Raw genomic sequence first — 23,185 nt, forward strand, 5'->3', positions numbered from 1 at the left:
GACTTTCTCTGGGGGTAGGGGATACTGTTTTTGATATTGTATCCCTGCATCTGACCGCATTTGGGGTGCATATGGTGTGCAATTAATAAAGCCCACACTACCTTTGTTTTCTGCCCAAATTGTGTGATGGTCAAGGGAGGAAGGTATCATTAGAAAGAAACTCCTGTGTGCATGTCTTTTTGGGAACCCTCTGTGTGCATGTCGCTTAGGGCCATGTAAGTCACATAATGGTGAACTAGCGGTAAGGGAACCTTCTTTATTAAACTTAATGGTAATACACAGTTGTGCCAAGAGGTCCCGTCCCATAAGGGGCACAGGGCATGAGGACAAGACGGCAAAAGTTTGGGTACATAATTTCTGTCCTTCTGGAGTGGCTACAGTCAGTGGTGGAGTGATGGGATGGGTGACAGGTGTCCCATTAATACCAACAGAGTTTCCCTCGGTGCATTATTTGTGGCTGTGTAGGATATTGGGGTAGTGGTTGACGAGGGTTCTGGTATGGCAGATAACGGGGATACTGTGGGCGGGTCTGGGGGTTAAATCCCCTGCCTCTGCCTCTTGCTCTAATCTGTCCAGTCCTATAAGGGCACTGGGATTTCCAATGTCCTTGCTGTCCACAATTGCCTATATTTTCCAAGGCATTTGTTCCATGCACAGAAACAATCCTTCATGTATTGTGGGTCAGCCCCTTTGCAGGGAGGATAAGAATGCTTAAGTACCTGACAAATTTTACTGACTTCTTGCCAGTCTTCCTCTGAACAAGGACCTTGGGGTCCTGGGTCATGGATTCCCAATTGGTGACACCTTTCCCGGACTTGTGTCCAAAATGGTTCTACCTGGGGGCCAGGGATCATATTACTGACAAATTCATAGGGTGATGGGGTGGCCATGGCTTGGGTTGCTGCAGAATTCCCCATCTAGTAGTCTGGGCAGTGTGTGTCTAGTGGCAGGACACAGGTGATAACACCCGGTTTGTCCAACAATCCGGTCTCTGGTCTGGGAGTAGGATCCCTGATCTTTTTTGGGGCAGATGGACTTATATAAAACTATGAAGATTTACCCTTAATATACGATGAAGGGTAAATCTTTCCTGGTGGCGGGATATACCCCTCTTACACCAAGTCTGCAAGAGAACCCCCCTGGTCTGGTGGTCAGTAAAATCCACTTGTCATCTATTCTTAGGAAGAGTAGACCTAACGTGCAATGGGGGCAGGCGGATGCTATGTCACTACAAGAGGGCTCCTCATATTCTGCACTCATTTAAACAACAACAATTATTTTCCTTATACTCTATATTAAAACTTATACTCTATATACTTACACGTGTACCTAGAGAGAAACAGACATATTCTTAATATACTTTAAGACATGAAATAACCGTATTGCAATACATTTATCAATTTATAGTGCACTTTTTTTTAAAAAAATTTTTTTTCAAATGGGCGTCCACTCCACCAATCCCTTTGTCACGGGCGTAATCTACTACTTCCCGTGTTAAAAATACTATCACCAATAGTTTTAAGTCAGACCAACCTAGTCGGACTCCCCTAAACCTATAAATTCCTTGCGAGCCCTTTTAACCTCCCGAGGGACCAGCCTAGTCCACCGCGAAGGCACAGTTACTTCTTTTAATTTTAAACTAAGTTCGTAGCGGCCGCCCGGACAGAGTAAGTGTTTACACCATTCACCAATCAGGTAAAAAAGAGTAAAGTGACTTACCTGTCGCAAGACGAGACGAACCCCACTTTGCTGGTACCAAAACTGTTAGGTTGCTCGTCTTCTGTAAGTAACCCCTGGTAGCCTAGGCTAGGATTGAAGAGCGGAGGTCCCTTTCACCGGTGGACAAAACATTACACATACACACTATTGTACGTGAATAATGAATGTGCCTATTGAAGCACACACAACAGTTTTATTTAGTTTGAGCAGAAGGACAGCCCTGTGGTTTAACCAATCAGGTAATTCATACATACATCGACATTTTTCTTAAACTCATGACATTATCTAAGTCAAAGGTGAAATACAGTCTTCTGATAGTTATTTCGTCATTTCAACATCTGCTGACTGACCATATTCTTGCGTAACCAGTCCTATCTTAGCTTTGTACCTCTTACCGCAGACAGATGCATCCTAATATGTCAACATCTTGCATCTTAATTCTGAACTTAGTGAAATGCACGCCTAAGCATATTATCTTAGACCTTTAACCCAGTACCGTATATCTTTTGGTAACCTTAATAAGTATTCCCTTATACAGGGTATCCCACTTTGCACAATGTAAGATGTTGTGTGTGCTCAACAACAACAAAGCAATTTTTTTGTATGCATTTTTACTGTTTTTAGACTTTGTAATAAAGACTGGCGTGTATGGCCTTTTAACCATATGTTTGTGTACTTAATATAAAAGTGCGCCATCCAAAAAAGAAATAATAAATATCAAAGTATAGTCAGTTGATTTCATATAGGATAAAATAAACTAAAAATGCATTAAAAGCATAAAAATCAATTCATTTTTTTTAATGCAATCTTTATTTTACAGTTTAATTAATACAAAACATAGGGGTTGATTTACTAAAGGAAAATAGACTGTGCACTTTGCAATGTGCAGTTGCACTCCGCGAGAGCAGTTGCTCCAGGGCTTAGTAAATGAGGAAAAGCTCTGCTGAATTCCATCATCCAATCATATGCAAGCAAAAAGGCTGTTTTTAAAATTTTCCTTGCATGTGATTGGGTATTCTTTGCAAAGTGAAACCTTACCTCATTTACTAAGCTCTGTAGCAACTGGACTTGCAGATTGCCACTGCACTTTACAAAGTGCACGTTCTATTTGCCTTTAGTAAATCAACCCCATCGTGTAAAACTAAAATGGGGAAAAAAGGGGAAGAAAAGGAAATCGGCATTCACAATGCCAATAATCAACTCATTTAATGTGAAAAATGTTATAAATAAAAATGAAAGTGCATTATACAGCATATAAAGTACAAAGGTCCATATATTATTATTATTATTATTATTATTATACAGGATTTATATAGCGCCGACAGTTTACGCAGCGCTTTACAACATTGGGGTAGACAGTACAATGCAATACAATTCAAGACAAGGGGAATCAGAGGGCCCTGCTCGTTAGAGCTTACAATCTAGGAGGGAGGGTCAAGTTATACAAAAGGGTAATAGCTGTGGGGGATGAGCTAATGGAGAGAATAGTGAAGTTCTTAGATGGAGGCAGGATAGGCTATATGAAGTACAAAAGATGAAAATCCTATTAAAGTGCAAAAGTAGTGCTCAATTCATAATCCTCCACAATCTTCTCTCTTAATGTGGAAAATATCAAAATACACCACCACAAGAAAGTGTTCTCGAAACCTCTACACCCCAAATAGGTAACAGAGCTTCTTATTAGATATTCTGGTCTCACAAGGAGATCACACAATGCCTTGCTGCTCTGCAGCCACAAGTGCCACAATCCAAGGTATTAAAGCGGAGTTCCAACCAACTTTTGAACTTTTTCTTAAAGGAAAGACCACCCCTCCATCGTTCATTTTTGAATACTTTTTTTTTTTTTACTTTAATGGTAAACAGGTGAACTTCCATCCCAGCCTCGCCGTGGCTAGGTACGTCATGTCCTACTCTGGCTCTGCCTCTCCTCATCCCCCCCGCTGCCTTCTGGGACTTGCGTGTGTCCCAGAAGATGACAGGACCATTCAGAACCCGTGCATGCACAGTAGAAAACTGGCGGGGAAGCTGGTTTCTCTTAGCTACTATGGCGGCCCCTGCACCCAATCCAATGGACAGATCGGCCTTGGGGGGGATGACATCGTGGGCTCCCTGGACAGGTAAATGTCCGTATTAAGTCAGCAGCTACCGTGTTTGTAGCTGCTGACTTTAAAAAAAAAAAAAACTTTCTTCAGTGTGGAACTCTGCTTTAAGACTCTCCAATCTCCTAAGGCACATGTACTCCAAGGAGGGGATTTAAAAACTACAGGAGGCCCATATAGTGTAGTATTTTACCAAACAAATTTATTAAAACAATAAAAATACACTTACAGAATGCATAGACATAAACAGCATAGTTCAAAGAGCCAGCATGTCCGAGCTTCCACCAAGCTTGCGGAATGATGTCACGTGTGAGGCCTGTCCCAACGCGTTTCTCCATATCAAGTGTTCTCTGGGGAACTGAAGCTTGTTTGTGTACTTGTCTGTAAAGTCCCATGAGGCTTTTCTTTTGCAACTATTGTTATAATTTAGGGCGGTTGGTAATACACTTATACACAAAAATACGACCTATCTTTCTATGCATTGTGTTACAGCAGCCCAATCATTATAATGGGCTGCCAAAGCACCAAAAATAGAAGGATGGAGAGTGCAGGGCATCTCAACGCATGGTAGTTTATCATTCAGGCATTGAGTGACAACTGTCCCCTTATTGTGTTCTGTGTTTTCTGCTACCTATATAGAAAAAAAAAGTGAAAACAGTTTTTTAGACAAAAAAATAATTAATAAATATGACATTTGATTAAAATACAAATATTTTATTTTAACCACAAAAAAAAGATAATTCCAGAAAATACAAAGTGCTTTAGCAAAATGTCATCAAGTTAGGGCTTAAAAAAGCACCTAAAATAAAAAAAAATTGTTATTTTATTGTCAGTTTGGAGAGTTATGTCTTTGGATTCAAAATGTTGAGTTGGGTAGTTCTTGAAATCTCAAGGACTCTAACAAAAGCAAAACGAAATCCCAAAGTATCGTATTGTACAGTATCATCTCCGTCAAACAGGAACAAAGCTGTAATGATGAACATGACTTCAATGCAATAACATGTTTTTTTTTATTTTTTTTTATGTTTTGTGCAGGTAGAATACATTGCAAACCTCCCATCAAAACTCGACCCTTTTCTTATTCTTCTCCATCATCATCTACTCCTATTCGACGCTCTGTCAGCTGTCCCCGTTCCATTACTGCACTCAATGCACAATCGCCACATGTAGAACAAAGACCCCTCTCATCAAAAGTCTCCGCACAGGTTTCAAGACCCTCTTCTGGTAACCGGACCAACTCTCTTAATCGAAGTTCTTCATCACATAGAGTTCCGCACACCGGTACTTGTGCCAGTATGTACCCAGCACTGGTGAGTGACTAAAACAGAGGGCTGAGTTTTCCATAAAGAGAACCTATGTATTGTGTTAATGTACTTATTACATGACTAGAAAAGTATTTTAATGATAATTTACCAAGTAAATATCAACTACTGCATATGAATAATGGATGGTTGGCAACCAGCAGATGTTGAGTCTTCAAGCAGGGACATGATCCAGTGGTTCTGACTACATCTTGCCTTATTAAATATTTCACATGCCGCTCCAGGCGACATCAAGCTCCAAACTCTACAATCACATCTCAATCAGTGGCTTGACTCCACCAAAACAATCAGTCGTACCAGCAACAAAAATGTCGCACACCAAGATGCAAACTAATTTTCTCTTTTTATTACAAAAGCTAGCAGGAACAGATTCTAGTCTGACATGTTTTGCTCTAGGCACCGCACTTTCTCAAAGCTCTCTAGCAAATTAATGCAGCGTACATATGTCCGGTTTTTCCATCAGAATAAACTCTGACGGTCTTTCCGACGGAGTTCCGCTGAAACTGACTTGCCTACACATGATCACACCAAAGTCCTTTGGGACTAGGAAAAGGAAGCTCAATAGCCAGTAGCAAGTAGCTGCTCTTGCGTCGTTTTTGGTCCGTCGGAATAGCATACAGACAAACGTTTTTTCCGATAGGAATTGATTCCGTCAGAAAGATTTAAAACATGTTCTATTTCTAGGTCCATCAGAATTTTTGAAAAAAATAAATCAGATGAAGCCCACACACGATCGGAATATCCGATGAAATGATTCCGTCTGACCTTTTCTGATGGAAATTCCGGTCGTGTGTACGCGGCATTAGGGTTGTCCAGTTAATAGTTCATAAAATTCAACTGGACTTGTAGGTTTAAAGATGTTTCTTCAGCTTTACCATACCCCAGTATTTATAGCCAAATAAGTAAAGCCTACACACTGAGTTTTTTATTTTATTTAACCCAGCGCGTTTCAACACTTCAACTCCAACTGAAGAGCTCAGGAGGAGCCAATCTCCCCCAGTGAGCTATTATGTTCTGATAGGCTTATGGTACCCCTGGCAGAACACACTGGTGAGTGCTCTCAGCCATTGGCTGAGAGCTCTGATTGGGTACAGATCAGCAAACCTTTTTCGGTCAGAACGGCTGCCGTACACACAGGCCCAATGTCTGCCAGTTTCTATTGTTTGTATGGCCCTTAACTCATTAACCATAATCCAATCACCATAGAATGTGTCAAGGTGAATGCTGATTGTCCATGAACAAGAAAATTTGTAGAACCACCCTGTTCTAATTGCATAATCCAATCACCATGGCGCAATGAGTCTTGAGAGTTGGGGTTGGATTATGTCATGAGAACTCCGTAGCTCCACAAACTTTCACACCTCCCATCTTCTTCTTGGACAATTAAAATCTGCCTTGACAAATTCCATGATGATCCAGGTGACTGAGTTGCCAACGTCGCTATATAAAGTGCATCCGGTATTCACAACACTTCACTTTTTCCACGTTTTGTTATGTTACAGCCTTATTCCAAGATTAAATTGTGCACTGTATACTGGGGTATGTTCCTAACAATGGTTAGAACTGAGGAAGATGCTTGGGTAAGCTGAAAAACATCTTCAACGATACAGAGAGCGTGAATTCGCATTGTGCGCTATACAAGTATTTCATTCATTCATTCATTCAATGAGAATGTGTCTTACTACTAACTAAACCATGACCTGGATAAATGAGAACCTTCACAAGTGTCCAGTTAGAGTTTAGATCAGTGGGTGTTAACTTTCTTGACATAGAGGGACTTAAGAGAGAAATATATATATTTTTTTTCTCAAGAATCATACTTAGGTGGATGTAGCATCAGTCCGATGCTGCATCTGTCCCCTGCCAACTCTAAGCCCTTGTACACACAGTCAGACATTCTGACAACCAAATGCGTTGGATTTTGTCCGAAACTGTTGCATACACACGGTCGGACAATCCGATTGTACATAATGTGATGACGTTATTTCGTTACGACGGGTCTATGTTCAGCCTAGTAGCCAATAGCTTTGGTCTAGGAATTTGATCTGAGCATGCGTGGCACTTTGTCCGTCGGAGTAGGCTACACATGATCGGAGTATGTCCGATCGGAGCATTTTGTTGGAAAATTTTACAGACAAGTTGGAAAACTTGGTCCGTCGGATACTCCGATGGAAACAGTCCGATGGAGACCACACACAGTCGGATTATCCGAGAAAACGGTCCGATAGGACACATTCCGTCGGAATCTCCGACCGTGTGTACAAGGGCTAACACTGAGAACTGAGCGATCAAACACAGCTGGTTGCTCTGTTCTCAGAGCTCCGTGAGATGGTCAAAGGTTGCAGGCATTACACAAAGAGATGGTCAGAAACTGAAGATATGCTGTATGCTTCAGGGAATGGTCAGATGATGCAACCATGCTATTGTAGTTGTTAAAAACGGGATAAGTTTCAGGAGGCAATCATATAGATGGAGACACAGTATAAGATCCTGCTAGAATTTACAGCCATTACTGACCCTTTACAAATCAATGTTTCCACATTTGTGCACCCTACAGCGCCCTTAGAAATTACTTGTGCCACGTTTAATATTTCTCTCAGCAAGATCTATTATAAAAGATAAAAAGAAAAAAAAAACATAAAAAGTGAAAATGGATGGACAGCACAGAAGGAGTGAGATAGTGTGAAGGAAATAAACCAAGCAATTTAACTACTTGAAGTCAGAATATTTTCCTTTACTGGCCTGAGAAAGAACTTAGCTAAGGAAAACACAGGACAAAAGCCCATACAATATTCGATGTGAGCTTGTTGTCGGAAAGTCCGACCGCGTGTATCTTCTTCGAACATTTGCTGTCGGAATTTCCGCACACAAATGTTTGAGAGCAGGTTCTCAAATTTTCCGACAACAAGTTGTCCGAGCGTGTGTACACAAATCCGATGCACAAAAGTTCACACATGCTCTTAATAAAGCAGAAGGAGCCACACTGGCTATTGAACTTAGTTTTTCTCGGGTTCGTCGTAAGTTTTGTACGTTACCGCGTTCTCACGTTCGGAATTTTTGGCCAACATTTATGTGACTGTGTGTATGCAAGACAAGTTTTAGCCAACATCCTTTGGAAAAAAAATCCAAAAAAATGTTGTCGGAAAATCTGATCATGTGTAAGGGGCATAAGTCTGCAAGAGCCCTGAGGACTGCACAATGGACCGCCTTTGGGCCACAGGTTAGGTACCAGGGAATTAGATCTACTTTGAGAATGTTTAACTCTAATCATTTACAGTCACCATGTTCAATAATGGTTTGCTGCAAATTCTTTTCTCTAGAATGAGACCGGGTTGCATCACTTAACAAAAGACCAGGAGGAGGAACTTACTCGACAGACCCTACTTGTTCTCAGAGACATGAGAATCAGGTTCCCAGGGAAGATGGATGAGGATGAAACTTGCTCTATTATAGATGAAGTGAGTAGTTTGTCTTTGATGCATATTGGGACCCAGAGCTACAGTATATTATTTAAAGCCTGTGATGAAAGAAAATAAATGCCCGCCTGCTACATATTTGATGCAGAGTCAAGCAAAGCTCACCTTTTGTAGAGATGAATGGTAATATATGGAACACGCAAAAAGGCACCACACTTGTAGGCAGGTGCAGTCTGTACTCCCCACTGTAGCTGGTGCTGAATCAAAGCGGCAATACAGAAGGGGAAGGAAGTTGTGAGAAATTTGGTTCCTCCATGACTTCCTGTGGTCACCAGGAGAACAGCTGTCTGGTTGTATGCTGGGGCCCCGTGTGATCTCTGCAGCCATCTTGGGTGAGGGCAGAGCTTATTTAAGCCCCTGGGCTTGGCGCTCATTATGTGAGAGGTTAGTGTAGTGGTTAGGGTCCCCCTTTTGTCAGAAACAGCGCTTAGTGGCAGGGAGAGGTTCTACGTGAGAAGGGACAGTGCAGGGGCCACTTCCACTTAGGAAGCCTGCTTTTTGGATTGGACTGGGCAGGTGCATCTCCACTCCTCATGGCAGAAGTTGATGGCACATCTTTAAGTTCAGAACCAATGTTACTATCCCTGTAAGTTTCTCTGGACGAGTGTGCTCTCCCACCAGCCTGGTTGTACTCTGTTGTGACGTTCTGCAATATACAGTTCATATTACTCGGCCTCTGTGCAATTCCTGCCATCAGCTCACCGCGCGGCTCTCTGCTCACACACTGTAACTGTACCCCATGAAGCATGCAAAGGTGAGAATTGAATCTGTCTAGATAGAAATATGCGAGATGCCATTGTCTTATTTTTGAACCTAGAAGCTCCAGAGCTGTTATTCCCATCCTTGCCCTACTATGTAGAAGGAACTATGGGGAAAATCTAGAATTACATATAAAATGTTAATATCTTTCTAAAATACTCAAGAACCTTAAAGAGGAAGTAAACCCTGATGAGTTTACTTCCTCTTTCATTCCCTGCAAAGGCAAAGCATAATGGACTACTATGCATCGCATAGTAGCCCATTATGTGTCACTTACCTGACACAGGAGCCAGCGAAGTCGCCGCTGTCCCCTGTAGCCCGCCGCATCCATCTTGTTGGTGGGGTCTTGCGGCTCCGCCGCTGTCATTCGGCGAAGCCGCGATGACGTCACTCCCGCGCATGCGCACGGGAGTCGACACGCGCGGCAGCTCCATTCTTGGAAATGCCGCGCTCAGTGCGCCTGTGCGCCTCTGTCTACGGCGCATGCGCCGTAGACAGCGGTGCCCGCTTTCGGGCAAATATCTCCTAAACCATATAGGTTTAGGAGATAATGCTTGGATCTACAGGTAAGCCTTAATCTAGGCTTACCTGTAGGTCAAAGTGGTTTGTAAGGGTTTACAACCACTTTAAAGTAACTGTGTCAGCACTGGGTCACGTTAGTATACCTGTAATAGAAAAGGGACTGTACTTACCTTTCCGGCAGCCCATTTGTTGAAACGTTGCCTCTTAATTCTCCTGGACTGATGCCAGTATTTCACACTTCTTTCTGTATAAAATACCTGCTCCCCCCTACATGCTGTGGTTTCTTCCATCGGCTCACACATCACTACAGTATTAGGAGCCGGTGGGAGGAACCACTGCATGTGGTACGGGAAACATATATTAACCCAGCTGACTGGTTGAATACTTGGTTTGGCTTGGAAGATGCAAAGAGGCGGCAGTTCAACAAACAGTCAGCTGGAAAGGTAAGTATTTTGCCTCTTCTATTACTGGTATGCTTTTACATACAAAATGACTATGTGCTCACAGGGTCACTGTAAATCCCAACTCTCTCAAAAACAAAAAGTAGCCCTCTCTCTGAAATACTCCGGCTATATCCAGAGCTGTCTCCCTCTGACTCACTGCTCTGTGATTCAGCTTTGGTCCCCCGGTATCATTCAGCCCACTTCTTGTCAGCCTATTCCATCAAAGACCCACCCTCAGGGGGCAGGTCATCATGTTGGGCTGGATTTACAAGGAATGCTGAAGGGAAGGGCCCCACACCATTAAAGGAGTTCTAAGAGCAGACATTTTTTTTTACCTTAAAGTATTCTATGCATTAGGGTAAAAAAAACTTCTGGGTGCAGCTACCTCCCAGCCCATTATACTTACTTGAGCCCCATTTTGATCCAGCAATGTGCAGGAGAGCAGCATCTCTCCTGAGTCTCTGTCTCCTTATTGGCTACACAGCAGCGGGAGCCATGGGCTCCCGCTGCTGTCATTCACAGCCAGTGATCCAATGAAGGCAGGCTGGGGGTGTGGCCAAGCCACGCTCCATGTGTGAATGGTCAGTGAGCCTACTTGAGTGCTCCCATATCAAGTGACTTGCTATTGGGGGTATGCAACAGGGGAGAGGAGCCAGGACTGCTAGTGGGGGACCCAAAGAGAAGAGGATCAGGGCTATTCTAGGGGCTGAGTAGGTAAGTAAAACATGTTTGTAATGATTGTTTTTAAATTCCAACCTTCAGAACCACTTTAAAGGAGGAGTACAGTCAAAGCTTGTTTGGCTGTACTTCTCTTGTGGATTACAGGAGTGCAATTCATTCCTCGCTCCTGTGACCCATTTTCAGCCAACAGCAGGCTGAAGTCAGCTGACATCACAGAGCCGGTCCAGGCTCGGGCAAGATTGCGACAATGAAGTCGGAATCCACCCACATGCCTGGAACAGCACCTGGCTCAGCCTCTCAGTGAGCCGCTGGAAGCCTGAAAACCAAGTGATCAGCGGTCTTTGATCGCTCGGTTCTCAGCATTAGAGCCGGCAGGGGACAAATGTAGCATCAAAACAATACTGCATCCACCCAGGTAAGTATGATTCTGGAAAAAAAATGAAGCCCCATACTTCTCTTTTAATGACGTGGAGCCTTTCCCTGCTAAACTTAGGACCTTCCAATCAATAAAAAAGGACACTTGACCAGACCAAAAACCCCAGGAAAAAAAAGGTATGTATACAGAATTTAAAAAAATTTAATAAAGATGGCGGAAAGTGCTCCAAGGGGATGGGGGCAGGAATTTGGCAGGGAGGGCAGGAAGCTGAAATTGGGCTTTAAAAGGAAAAAAAAAAAGCAGGTTCAATGCTTTCTTTACTATCTGCCTCCTTTACAGCGTTTCATCTTTTGTATTTTTAATATGTAAAGGGAAAACGTGAAGTTGAAAAAATGAAAGAGAGCTAATTTGGGTTTAATAGACACAGTCAGGAGTTTCGGCCCTGTGTGTAGTGATTATAAAATGATTATGGGAATACACATTACATCCCGCTATCTCCCTAGCATTCCGTGTGTTCAGAGGGGTTGCACACGACATATACAGAAGTATCGTTCTGTTGTCTTAGGGAATTGTTGTGCCTCCTGTAAAATGCTGAATGTGTGATTCAACTGGGCTTTTTTTTTTTCATTCTTTGCCACTTAAACATTCCGCGACCTCTATAATTAAGTTCAGATTAACCAAATGAATGCTCTCCCCAAACAAAACCATTTTAATTACACTTTTGTTACTAATGTCTGTATTCCTACCGAGTGGCTCTTTTGTTGTTGAGAACGTTCACAAGGAACATGGGACCTTGTACAATTAAAATACAGCTGAATCTTTTCTCTTGGATATAACCTTGTGCATATACTATATTGCCCACATTGTTAAGGGCCTGACGTTTCACAAAAAGTAAAGGAGAAAAGATTTATGTTCTATTTTTTACAACCTCTGGATGTTCTTCAAGAAAAGCTCTCAGCAGGCAACGAGATGCTTCTACTGCTGTGATCAAATAACTTACCATACGGATATGAGGAAACTATTTTCATAGTTTACAACGCCGGTGGAAATGGACCTCGGAGACCATTTACATTCTAGGTAACGTTTACTCAATATGAATATTTCCCAGGCAGCCGTTACTGCTTGAGAAATCATTGGCTGCGCACTCCGTAAGCCGCCGTGAGCGAAACGGTTTGCGGCTGCGGGGACCAGTAATGCGCTGCTCCCTGCCTGGGGCGATCAACGTTTTAACACCTCTGGATTTTGCCTTTAGAAAAAAGTGGCTCATAAAAATTGCAACTGCAATCAGTCAAGAACTGGACTTGTCCAAAAGCTTGACGAACGTCTGTTATACTGCCCGTCCAAGAGTAAAAGTTGTTGGCGTGCAAAACATACCAAGCCACGTTTGTGTGTATGACCGAAGTTTGCTAAGCCCCATGGAACCATTTTGTTTATTTATTGGCATCGTTGCCAATTCAGTACAACTTTGTGGGCCAAATACACAGTGTTCTTAGGCTGTTTTACTTTTGGCAGTTTATTAAAGTGGACCTCTCAAGTAACTTTACAAGTCTGCATGTAAAAAGAAATCCTGGCATGTCACAATATACAGCAACAGTATCATTTTCCAAAAAAGCTGTACGTTTTGTCACTAGAAAGACATCTCTAAACCCAAGTCAAGTGACTTTGCCTGGCTGAGAGGTCATCTGTCTTCTGCAGGCAGGAGGAAGCATTTCCTTAGTTTCCTATGTTCCCCATCACCAGATATAATCTGCTTCCACATATAGAATCCCAACGCACTTCTTCTCCTGGCCCACAGCTTGGCATACTGCAAACATATTAGGATATACAATTAACACAGTCTAAGCCCTTGTACACACGGTCGGAGAATCCGTCGGAATGTGTCCTATCGGACCGTGTTGTCGGATAATCCGACTGTGTGTGGTATGCATCGGACTGATTCCGTCGGAATATCCGTCGGACCCAATTTTCCAACTTGTTGGAAATATTTTCCGACCAACTGGTTCGATCAGACATACTCCGATCATGTGTAGAGAATTTTGATCGGACCAAGTGCCACGCATGCTCAGATCAAATTCCTACATCAAAGCTATTGGCTACTAGCCTGAACGTAGTTCCATCGTAACGAAATTACGTCATCACGTTCTGAATGATCGGATTTTTCGACAACTTAGTCCGACCGTCTGTATGCAACAGTTTTGGACAAGATCCGACAGACAAAATCCGATGGACAAAATCCAACGGATTTGGTTGTCGAAATCTCTGACCGTGTGTACAGGGGCTAACACAATATTTAAGTATCTCCATAATCCAGCAAGTGCTTCTTGATATACAAAAAAGCAACAGTCTTCTCAACAGCAGCCTTATGAGTAAACATGTTAAAGTAAAATGCTTCAAGGTGCTTCTGAGATGATCTTTTGGTATTGGAAAGGATAATCTCCATTTCATATCTTGATATTTTATCTTTGTAGCAAGTTAGTGTCCTCCATGATGACCAAGGGTGCCCCTGAACTTTCACAATCCCAGCAAGGCTTCTGAGGCATGGGCTCCATAAAATACTCTTCCGGGAGCCCCTTGAGGTGGTTTTTGGATTCTGACTTCCATTAATTACATAAAAGTGTGTGCAAGTGTATGTAATGCCAAAGCTTTGCTTTTTAGTTTTGCATAAAGTAAGGAATGATTAAGATTAGGGATGAGCTTGGGTTTGGACTAAACTTTAGCTCGGATCAAACCTGGAGGGAAGCTGTTACTCCAGCCCACTGCCACCCAATAAATGTAGGCAAGGGCATTCCTGGCTCTAGCTAGGCCCCTGAAGCATGGGCTTCTTAAAACACTCTCCCAGTAGCCCTTTGAGGTGGTCTTTGGATTTTGACTGCCATAGATTCCATAGAAGTGTGCTCAAGTGTATGCAAAACCAAAGCTTTGCTTTTCAGTTTTGGATAAAGTAAGGAATGTTTAAGACTAGGGATGAGCTTGGGTTTGGTCTGAACTTTGGCTTGGATCAAACCTGGAAGGAAGTTGTCATTGGATAAAGTAAGGAATGTTTAAGACTAGGGTTGAGCTTGGGTTTGGTCAGAACTTTGGCTCGGATCAATCCTGGAAGGAAGCTGTCATTCTGGCCAACTGCCACCCAATAAACTTTTACTAGGTCATTTCCTGCATGTTCACAGAGGGGCAGGAATGCTTATGCTCATAGATGTATTGATAAATAAAGCAAACGATTATAGATTTAATGTGTATCTGTAGGCAAAACCTTTTTTAAAGTGATTCTAAAGGTTTGCAATTTTTTTTTAAATAACAAACATCTTATACTTACCTGCTCTGTAATTTTTGTGCACAGAGCAGCCCCAACCCTCTTCTTTTTGGGTCCCCTGCGGCGGTTCTTGCTCCTCCTCCCTGCGAAGTGCCCCTAAGAGCACACCTCTTGCTATGGGGGCACTTGAGCAGGCTCGCTCCTGTGCCATGCTTCTGTGAATTGTACCCTGCTCTCCCCCCAAATGACTCCTGCTGCTGTGTGAGCCAGTGTGGAGAGAGAGACCTGGGAAAGCCACTGATCTCATGCACATTGCTAGATCAAGATCAGGCTCACTTTGATCAGGCTCTGGACATCGCTGTACAGAGAGGAACCTCAGGTAAGTATGAGGGGGGCTGCTGCACACAGAAGACTTTTTATTTTAATGCATAGGTTGCATTAAGATAAAAAAAACGTCTGCCTTTACAACCACTTTAAAGATAAATTATGCAGTGATACAAAACATGGACTTTTTTCCCCTGTGTCCAATCTTTTAATGGTCTGTTCTTTTTTATCTTGTTATTTTGTCTGGAACTTTGCCTTAAGGATAAACAGGCCATATGTACAAAAGCGTAATACAAAAAGTGAGGAATCTTTACCAACCAGTGAGGTGTATGTTTTAGTTTTGCACATGCTAGAAAGCAACTAGATCGAATTGGCTGTATTAGTTGAATTTGTTAAAGCTGAAATCTAAGCTAAATAAATAATGTCCAAATACAAGAGGCTTTAGTATGTCTTTCAGATCCGTGCAATAATCCAGCATGAAACAACTCCTGAATGTTTTCTCTGTAGAGAAGCTTCCTGTAATACAGACCGCTCACTGCTGCTCTCTCTCTTTGTGCAGGGTGACTGGTCTTGCCTCCGCCCCCTCCTGTAGTTTTCTGCAGGCAGCTTGTAGTGGGTGGAGCTGCTGAATCCCTCCAACATGTACAGCACAGTGATAATGTACAAGGTGATATCTGGGGTTTGCACTGCTGTATGATGCTCACAAAGTGGATTTAAACATATTTGGGCTTACAAAAGAGTTTAATTTTAATGTTTATTTTCTGCTTATTACAGATAATGGAAAATTGGCGATATCACAAACCCAAAGTGGCTTCTTACTGGTTGATCAAACTTGACTCTGTGAAGCAGAAAAAGGTAAGACCCGTGGGTATGATTGTTTTGTTAGACTTTTATCTTCATACTGGGGAAGGAGGGAAGACTGCCTTGTTTTCAAGAGAAAGCGCAACAGAAAGACAAATATCCTAAAAGAATATTTTGTGATAAATTTTTGATGTTTTATTTTTTAGTATCTGCTAAATCGGGGGTCTCCAAACTTTCTAACCAAAGGGCCAGTTTACTGTCCTTCAGACTTTAGGGGGACCGGCATCTTTGGCATTAGGGGGAGGAATAGTACACCTTTTTTTGGTGTCAGTGGGAGGAATAGTGCCTTCTTGTTGGTGTCATTGGGAGGAATAGTGCCTTCTTGTTGGTGTCAGTGGGAGGAATAGTACCACATAGTTGGTGTCAGTGGGAGGAAAAGTATCCCATTGTTGGTCTCAGTGGGAAGAATAGTGCCTCCTTGTTGGTCTCAGTGGGAGGAATAGTACCTCATAGTTGGTGTCAGTGGGAGGAATAGTACCCCATTGTTGGTATCAGTGGGAGGAATAGTACCGATTTGTTGATATCAGTAGGAGGAATAGTGCCTTGTTGTTGATATCAGTAACAGGAATAATGCCCCTTTGCTGGTATTAGTGGGAGTAATAGTGTCTTGTATGAGTGGCAGGAAAAGTGGTATAAAAGAAAGCAAAGGTCCGCATCCAGCCCCTGGGCCACAGTGTGGAGATCACTACACTAAATCATTCATTTTACCTCTAGAAAGTGATGCTTATCTACTAGCTGCCCAACATCCTGGGACCAACTATGTCCCAAGCATACTTTTTACTTCTTGACTTGTGGTGAGACCCTAGAGCTACTGCCACTCAGTACTACGTGTGCCAGGCAACGAATGGACACATACCATTCCTCTGCATTTTAGAGGAGGTAATAATAATGCATAGCTCCCAGCTGACCCTCATTTGGAGGTACTATACTGAACTAATCCCTCTTCCTTCCTCCCTATTTGCCCCTCGTTTTGGTCTGATGTATAGATCTCTGTAATTATTAACAAAACTGTTTTACCACACCAAAGGTTTCATTGAACCTATGAATTATTGCATTTGTCATTCGAAAAAGCCAGTAAAATAAATAGTATTTTTTTGTGTCCAAATACTGAATTGCATTTAAACTACTTCAGCTCTGTATACCCCTTATGGACCTTAGCAATGATTACATTTTCACAATCAGTCTGTTTATTTGGGATTACATTTGTCATTACTTAAAGTGTTACTAAACCCACAACAGTAAAATCAGTCTGTATATGCAACAAAGCATTCTTGTTATACTCACTGTGAAACCTAAGGAGTTAATCTTCCTCATTGTGTAAAAAGTTTGACCCTGTATGCACAGATATTCCCTTCCTTCCACTGTCCCCTGATAATTTCCTGATAACACAGAGCCTATGGAGTCAGGCTGCACATGCTCAGTTTGGTGTGTATTGCTAGAGAGGGTTATGTTTTCTTGGGTGGTGGCATGTGATCTGCACAGGGCCAATCAGCACTGTCCAGACACAGGGTCAGGACTCTTGCAGTCTCATAGGACAGTCAAAAAACTCCTCCTACAAGCTTTAACCAGTGCTTGGCTGGATACTGATAGAAGTCACAAGACCGCTATATACTGCTAAAGAGAAAATGTATTTAGCAGTTTATATTTACTGAAATAATTGCATTTCCATATTCTATGTACTGTGGGAGACCAGATATAGTGAATGCAGGGTCCTTGGTTTAGTAACACCAACCAATTGCCGACCACTAGCAGTACAATAACTGCTGATCCCCCTAACACCACAATGTACTCGTACATTGAGGTGAACTTCCTGGTTCATAGGCGTGCAGACGCGTGCCTTCTGCCGGTCTGTGTTGTGATTGGACACAGCACAACTTGATTTTGGCTGTATACCTGCTGATCAGCTGTGGCCAATCACAGCACAGAGATCTGTGTGTTTGCCCCTCCCAGCCAGTGTCAGTGCTAAATTGGCCACCACACTATCACAATCACACTATAAGTCGCTGATCACCTCTATTGCTAGTGTAGTATATGTACAGATCAATAACTTGATCACGATCAGAACTATACTAGTGTCCCCAGTAGTATAGTGTCCCCCAAAAATGCAGTTTGGTTTCTACCAAAGGCATGTAGCAGAATACATTTTGACCTAAATTCACGAAGAAATTCGATTTTATTGGATGTGTTTTATAACAGAAAATATCATTTTAAATTTTTTATCAAAATCTTTGGTGTTTTTTGGTTTATATAATAAAAAATAAAAAGACCAAAAAGTTGTTTTACTGTAATTTAAAATGTATACATTTTACTATATAAATTGTCCTAGTAGAAGCCTAAGTTTTAGTTTAAAAAATAAAAATATAAGCTCAAGAGACATTATTTACCATCAACATGATGTGCTCCTTTCTGTCCAATCACATCTAATCAGTGTGAACTGGAAATGCTGGTTATCTGCATTCCTCTCCTCACGCTGGCAGTATGTGAGGAGAGCCGGTAAGCAGCATTCCTCAGTGGGGACATCTGCACTGACAATCGCGGCACTGATCATCAGTGCAGCCCCATCAGTGCTGTCCTTTGCTGCATATCAGTGCCACCTTATCAGTGCTGCCTATCAGTGCCCATCAGTGCTGCCTATCAGTGCCCATCAGGGCTGCCTATCAGTGCCCATCAGGGCTGCATATTAGTGCTCCCTCATCAGTGCCCATAAGTGCCACCTCATCAATGATAACAATTTTGTTTGGATACAGCGTTGCACGACCTTGCAATTGTCATTCAAAGTATGACAGTGCTGAAAGCTGAAAATTGGCCTGGGCAGGAAGGGGGGTGAAAGTGCCCTGTAGGCAAGTGGGTACATTTTGCAATTTTTTTTACTATGCAACACTGACAAAAGTAACAGACAAAATGAATGACTGCAACAAAAAGTTATTAATTGTTTTTCTCTGTGCCCTTATATTGAGCCTGCTTTGACCAAAGCTGATTAACTCAGCGCAAGGGACCTATTGTGAGTGAGTCCTAAATCATCCTTCTGTACCCGCGTACTCATATTGAAGCAATAGAGCCAGGGGGTTGGGTACAGCGCACCTGTGTAAAAGCAAACTATCCTGGCACCCATCGAACACAGAAGGAATAGCCTTGGTACAACAGAGGGAATATTCAGAACAGTGTGATGTGTTTTATTATATATATATGTAACCATACTTGAGTATAGCTATTTTATTGCCAGTGCTGGCTTTCTATAATAGATAGAACAATTAATTGTATGTGTGTTCATGTCTGTATTTTAATGGTTTGTATTTATATCTCTGTCCCCTGGTGGTTTGGGAAGCCAAGCGATTGCTAGTTTTGATGAGATCACCATGATCCTAAATAACCCAGGTCAGGTCACATTATACGCACACTGTAATATTCATTTTATTCCATCCTGTTCTCATGGAAGTAAATCAGTGTTAACAGTTTTATGAGTCTTCACAGAGCTATATGTCTCAAAAAAATAAATAAAAAATACTGAGCAATCAGATTGCCCCACATGATGCAATTTATATCTTGTACATATTTACATCAATATTGAAATGGTTGTAAACCCTTACATATACCCACTGAAGTGACCTGCCTCAGGTGACAGGCCCCTTTCGCAGGGACGTTCCGATCAGGTCCGCCTGTCAGTTTTTTAGGCGTGCCCAATCAGAACCTCCATTCTGCTCTATGGAGCGGCGGGTGTAAACGGTCATGTGTCTGTTTACACCCGTCTAAATCCATTCCGATCCGCCAAAAACAGACAGATGAGGATGTGTTTGCCATCCGTCCAGGGGACGTTTACATCTAGTGGCCCATAGAGGAGAGTGATCTGTGTCCATGTCCACTCTGCATGAGCGGACCGGACACGGACCTGTCATCCACCTACTCAGCAGGGGATCAGCTGAGAGATCCCCTGCTGAGCAAGTGGATCACAGCCAAAGTCCACTCTTTGTGGAAGGGACCATACATAGAGATGAAAATAATCCTCCTACATAAGATATACCTGTTTATCTACAGCCCTTTCTCCCCTACAGCCCTTCAAAGTCCATAATTTACACAGCATTTTTAAAGTGGATGTAAACCCAATGTCATCTTTTCTAAACTACTGCCATAGGGGTTATCTAGAAGGATATAGATGCCTCCTGCGTGTATTTTTACCTGTCAAATGTCTCCCCTCTGTCTGTTATGAGACCTAAAAAACTGCATATTCAGTGGGTGGAGTCATAATGTCAGTAGACTCTCCGCCCACCTCTACACTCCCCTTGTCAATATGCATTTTTTCCTGTGTATTTCTTACACTGAACTTCTTCTATGATCTCTAACATCCAGTGAAAAGACAGGAAAGTACCCACATGACTTCAGCATGCCCAATCATGCTGAGGTGTGGAACATCCAATTCTGGCAGAGCTGCAGAAGAAAGGAGTGGGAGGAAATTCAAAAATAATGCAGGTCTCTTAGGATACTGCACGAGATATGTAAATCACCTGTCACTCACAGCAAGGGGGAGGATTTGACAAAGTTTTTCTCTGTTTGTCAAGATTTATCTCACTGCACAATAAAAGAGGGTTGCTCAAAGCTGGATTAACTCTTTGTGGCAAGACTGGGTTCAAATGATAGGAAATCCTATACTCTACATTATGACATAAAAAAAAAAAAAAAAAAAAAAAACACTTTAAGCTTCAGAATGCAGGGGGACAGGGAACTGATGTCACACACTGCACAGAGAGGAGTGCTGAGTGTAATCTGAGACCTGAGTGGAGGGAATGAAAACACCCCCTTCTACACAGTCTCATGGGAAAACATACACAGCTGAGGCTGTCAATTGCAGGGGGCTGGAGGGGTGCCCTCGATTGGTTGGTGTTGCCATAAACCATCAGAAATTCACATAGCAGAGGGTGGACAGAGCAGAGAAAAATCACACTAGGTGCTTTAGATTGAGGCAAGTACACACTTTACACACTCTAGAAGGATATGAGTTTTTTTCATTTTTCATTTCAGAGATTTACAACCACTTTAACCACAAGATTTACCCCCCTTCAAGACCAGGCCATTTGTTGCGATTTACTTTAACCACTTGCCGACCGCCGTACGACGATGTACGTCGAAAGAATGGCACGGGCAGGCATATGGGCGTACATGTACGTCCCTGCCTTCCCGCGGGTGGGGGGCCCGATCGGTCGGTTTTCGTTCAGAAGCGATCCGGGATGAGGGGGCGGCCATTCATTCATGGCCACCCCCTCTCGATCGCTCCTGACGAATGGAAGTGAGGCGTGACATCACTTCCTCTCCTGTAATGTAAACACAGGAGAGGAAGTGATGTAATCTCTCCTCCGTGTCGGTATTTTTCGTTCCGGCACCGAGGAGAGAGGATCGGTGAGTTGCACCAACACGACACTTCACAGTAGAACATGCCAGGCACACTCACACCCCCCCTTCACCCCCCGATCACCCCCCCAATCACCCCTGCCCCCCCAGTCACAGTGACACCAATAGCATTTTTTTTTTTTTTTGCATTGGTGTCATTTGTGACTGTAATAACTGTTAGGGCAGTTAGGGTTAGCCCCCTTTAGCTCTAGGGTACCCCCCTAACCCCCCCAATAAAAGTTTAACGCCGTGATCACCCCCCGTCGCCAGTGTCACTAAGGCTGGGTTCACATTGCAGCGGTTTATGAGAACGGATGTGATTCGCACCGCACTGCAGTGCAAATCACATCCGATCTCTGTGCGATTCGAGTTCAGCTATACAGATAGTATGGCTTAATTCGTGTCGCACCCGCCGCAAACTCGCACGGGACCCTTTTTTTGGTCCGCAGCAGAATCGGATCGCATGGGTGTTCACACCATGCGATCCAAGTTTGCAGATCGCACTGCGATATGCGAACTGATCTGGGGGTGTCATTAACATTTCACTGACACTCCCAGCAGTTCGCATAGGGCAGTGTGAACTGCCGCCGGGAGGCATGCGATGCGGGAACCCGCCGCGGATTTGTGGCGTTCCCGCATCGCTCCAGTGTGAACCCAGCCTAATAAGCGATCGTTTTTCTGATCGCTGTATTAGTGTGACAGGTGACGCTAGTTAGGCAGGTAGGTATTTAGGTTCGCCGCAGCTTTTTATAGCGCCAGGGACCCCCATATACTACCGCATAAAGCCCCCTGATTGCCCCCTAGTTAACCCTTTCACCAGTGATCACCATATAACTGTTACAGGTGACGCTGGTTGGTTAGTTATTTTTTTATAGTTTCAGGGCACCCGCCATTTATTACCTAATAAAGGTTTAACCCCCTGATCACCCGGCGGGTGTCATTTGTGACTGTAATAACTGTTAGGGCAGTTAGGGTTAGCCCCCTTTAGTTCTAAGGTACCCCCCTAACCCCCCCAATAAAGGTTTAACCCCGTGATCACCCCCCGTCGCCAGTGTCACTAAGGCTGGGTTCACATTGCAGCGGTTTATGAGAACGGATGTAATTCGCACCGCACTGCAGTGCAAATCACATCCGATCTCTGTGCGATTCGAGTTCAGCCATACAGATAGTATGGCTGAATTTGCGCCGCACCCGCCGCAAACTCGCACGGGACCCTTTTTTTGGTCCGCAGCAGAATCGGATCCCATGGGTGTTCACACCATGCGATCCGAGTTTGCAGATCACACTGCGATATGCGAACTGATCTGGGGGTGTCATTAACATTTCACTGACACTCCCAGCAGTTCGCATAGGGCAGTGTGAACTGCCGCCGGGAGGCATGCGATGCGGGAACCCGCCGCGCATTCGTGGCGTTCCCGCATCGCTCCAGTGTGAACCCAGCCTAATAAGCGATCGTTTTTCTGATCGCTGTATTAGTGTGACAGGTGACGCTAGTTAGGCAGGTAGGTATTTAGGTTCGCTGCAGCTTTTTATAGCGCCAGGGACCCCCATATACTACCGCATAAAGCCCCCTGATTGCCCCCTAGTTAACCCTTTCACCAGTGATCACCATATAACTGTTACAGGTGACGCTGGTTGGTTAGTTATTTTTTTATAGTTTCAGGGCACCCGCCATTTATTACCTAGTCTCACTAGTGTACCCCTAAATTTAGGGGTGTCTACTTTCCAAAATGGGGTCATTTGAGGGGGGGTTTGTGCCATCTTGGCATTTTATGGCCTTCAACGCCCTTAGAAAGCCTGAAGGCGGTGCTTGGTTTTCGGGGCCCCGTACGCGGCTAGGCTCCCAAAAAGTCCCACATATGTGGTATCCCCGTACTCAGGAGAAGCAGCAGAATTTATTTTGGGGTGTCATTTCACATATGCCCATGGCATGCGTGAGCAATATATCATTTAGTGACAACTTTGTGAAAAAAA

The 23,185-nt window shown here is 43.3% G+C and overlaps 1 protein-coding gene across 2 annotated transcripts in view; it reads left to right on the top strand.

Annotated features, from left to right (window-relative positions):
- The window catches only part of TTLL7 (tubulin tyrosine ligase like 7), a 329,157-nt gene that overhangs the window by 208,696 nt on the left and 97,276 nt on the right, over positions 1-23,185 (top strand). For both annotated transcript variants that reach the window (XM_077450362.1, XM_077450361.1), the window contains exons 16-18: positions 4,854-5,128; positions 8,461-8,598; positions 15,746-15,826. In XM_077450362.1, the coding sequence (XP_077306488.1) occupies positions 4,854-5,128; positions 8,461-8,598; positions 15,746-15,826 (494 nt within the window). The remainder of the gene's footprint in view (positions 1-4,853; positions 5,129-8,460; positions 8,599-15,745; positions 15,827-23,185) is intronic.

Source organism: Lithobates pipiens, unplaced genomic scaffold (assembly GCF_037356315.1).
Source record: "Lithobates pipiens isolate NorthernLeopardFrog02 unplaced genomic scaffold, aLitPip1_a1.2 Scaffold_23, whole genome shotgun sequence".
Lineage (NCBI taxonomy): Eukaryota > Metazoa > Chordata > Amphibia > Anura > Ranidae > Lithobates > Lithobates pipiens.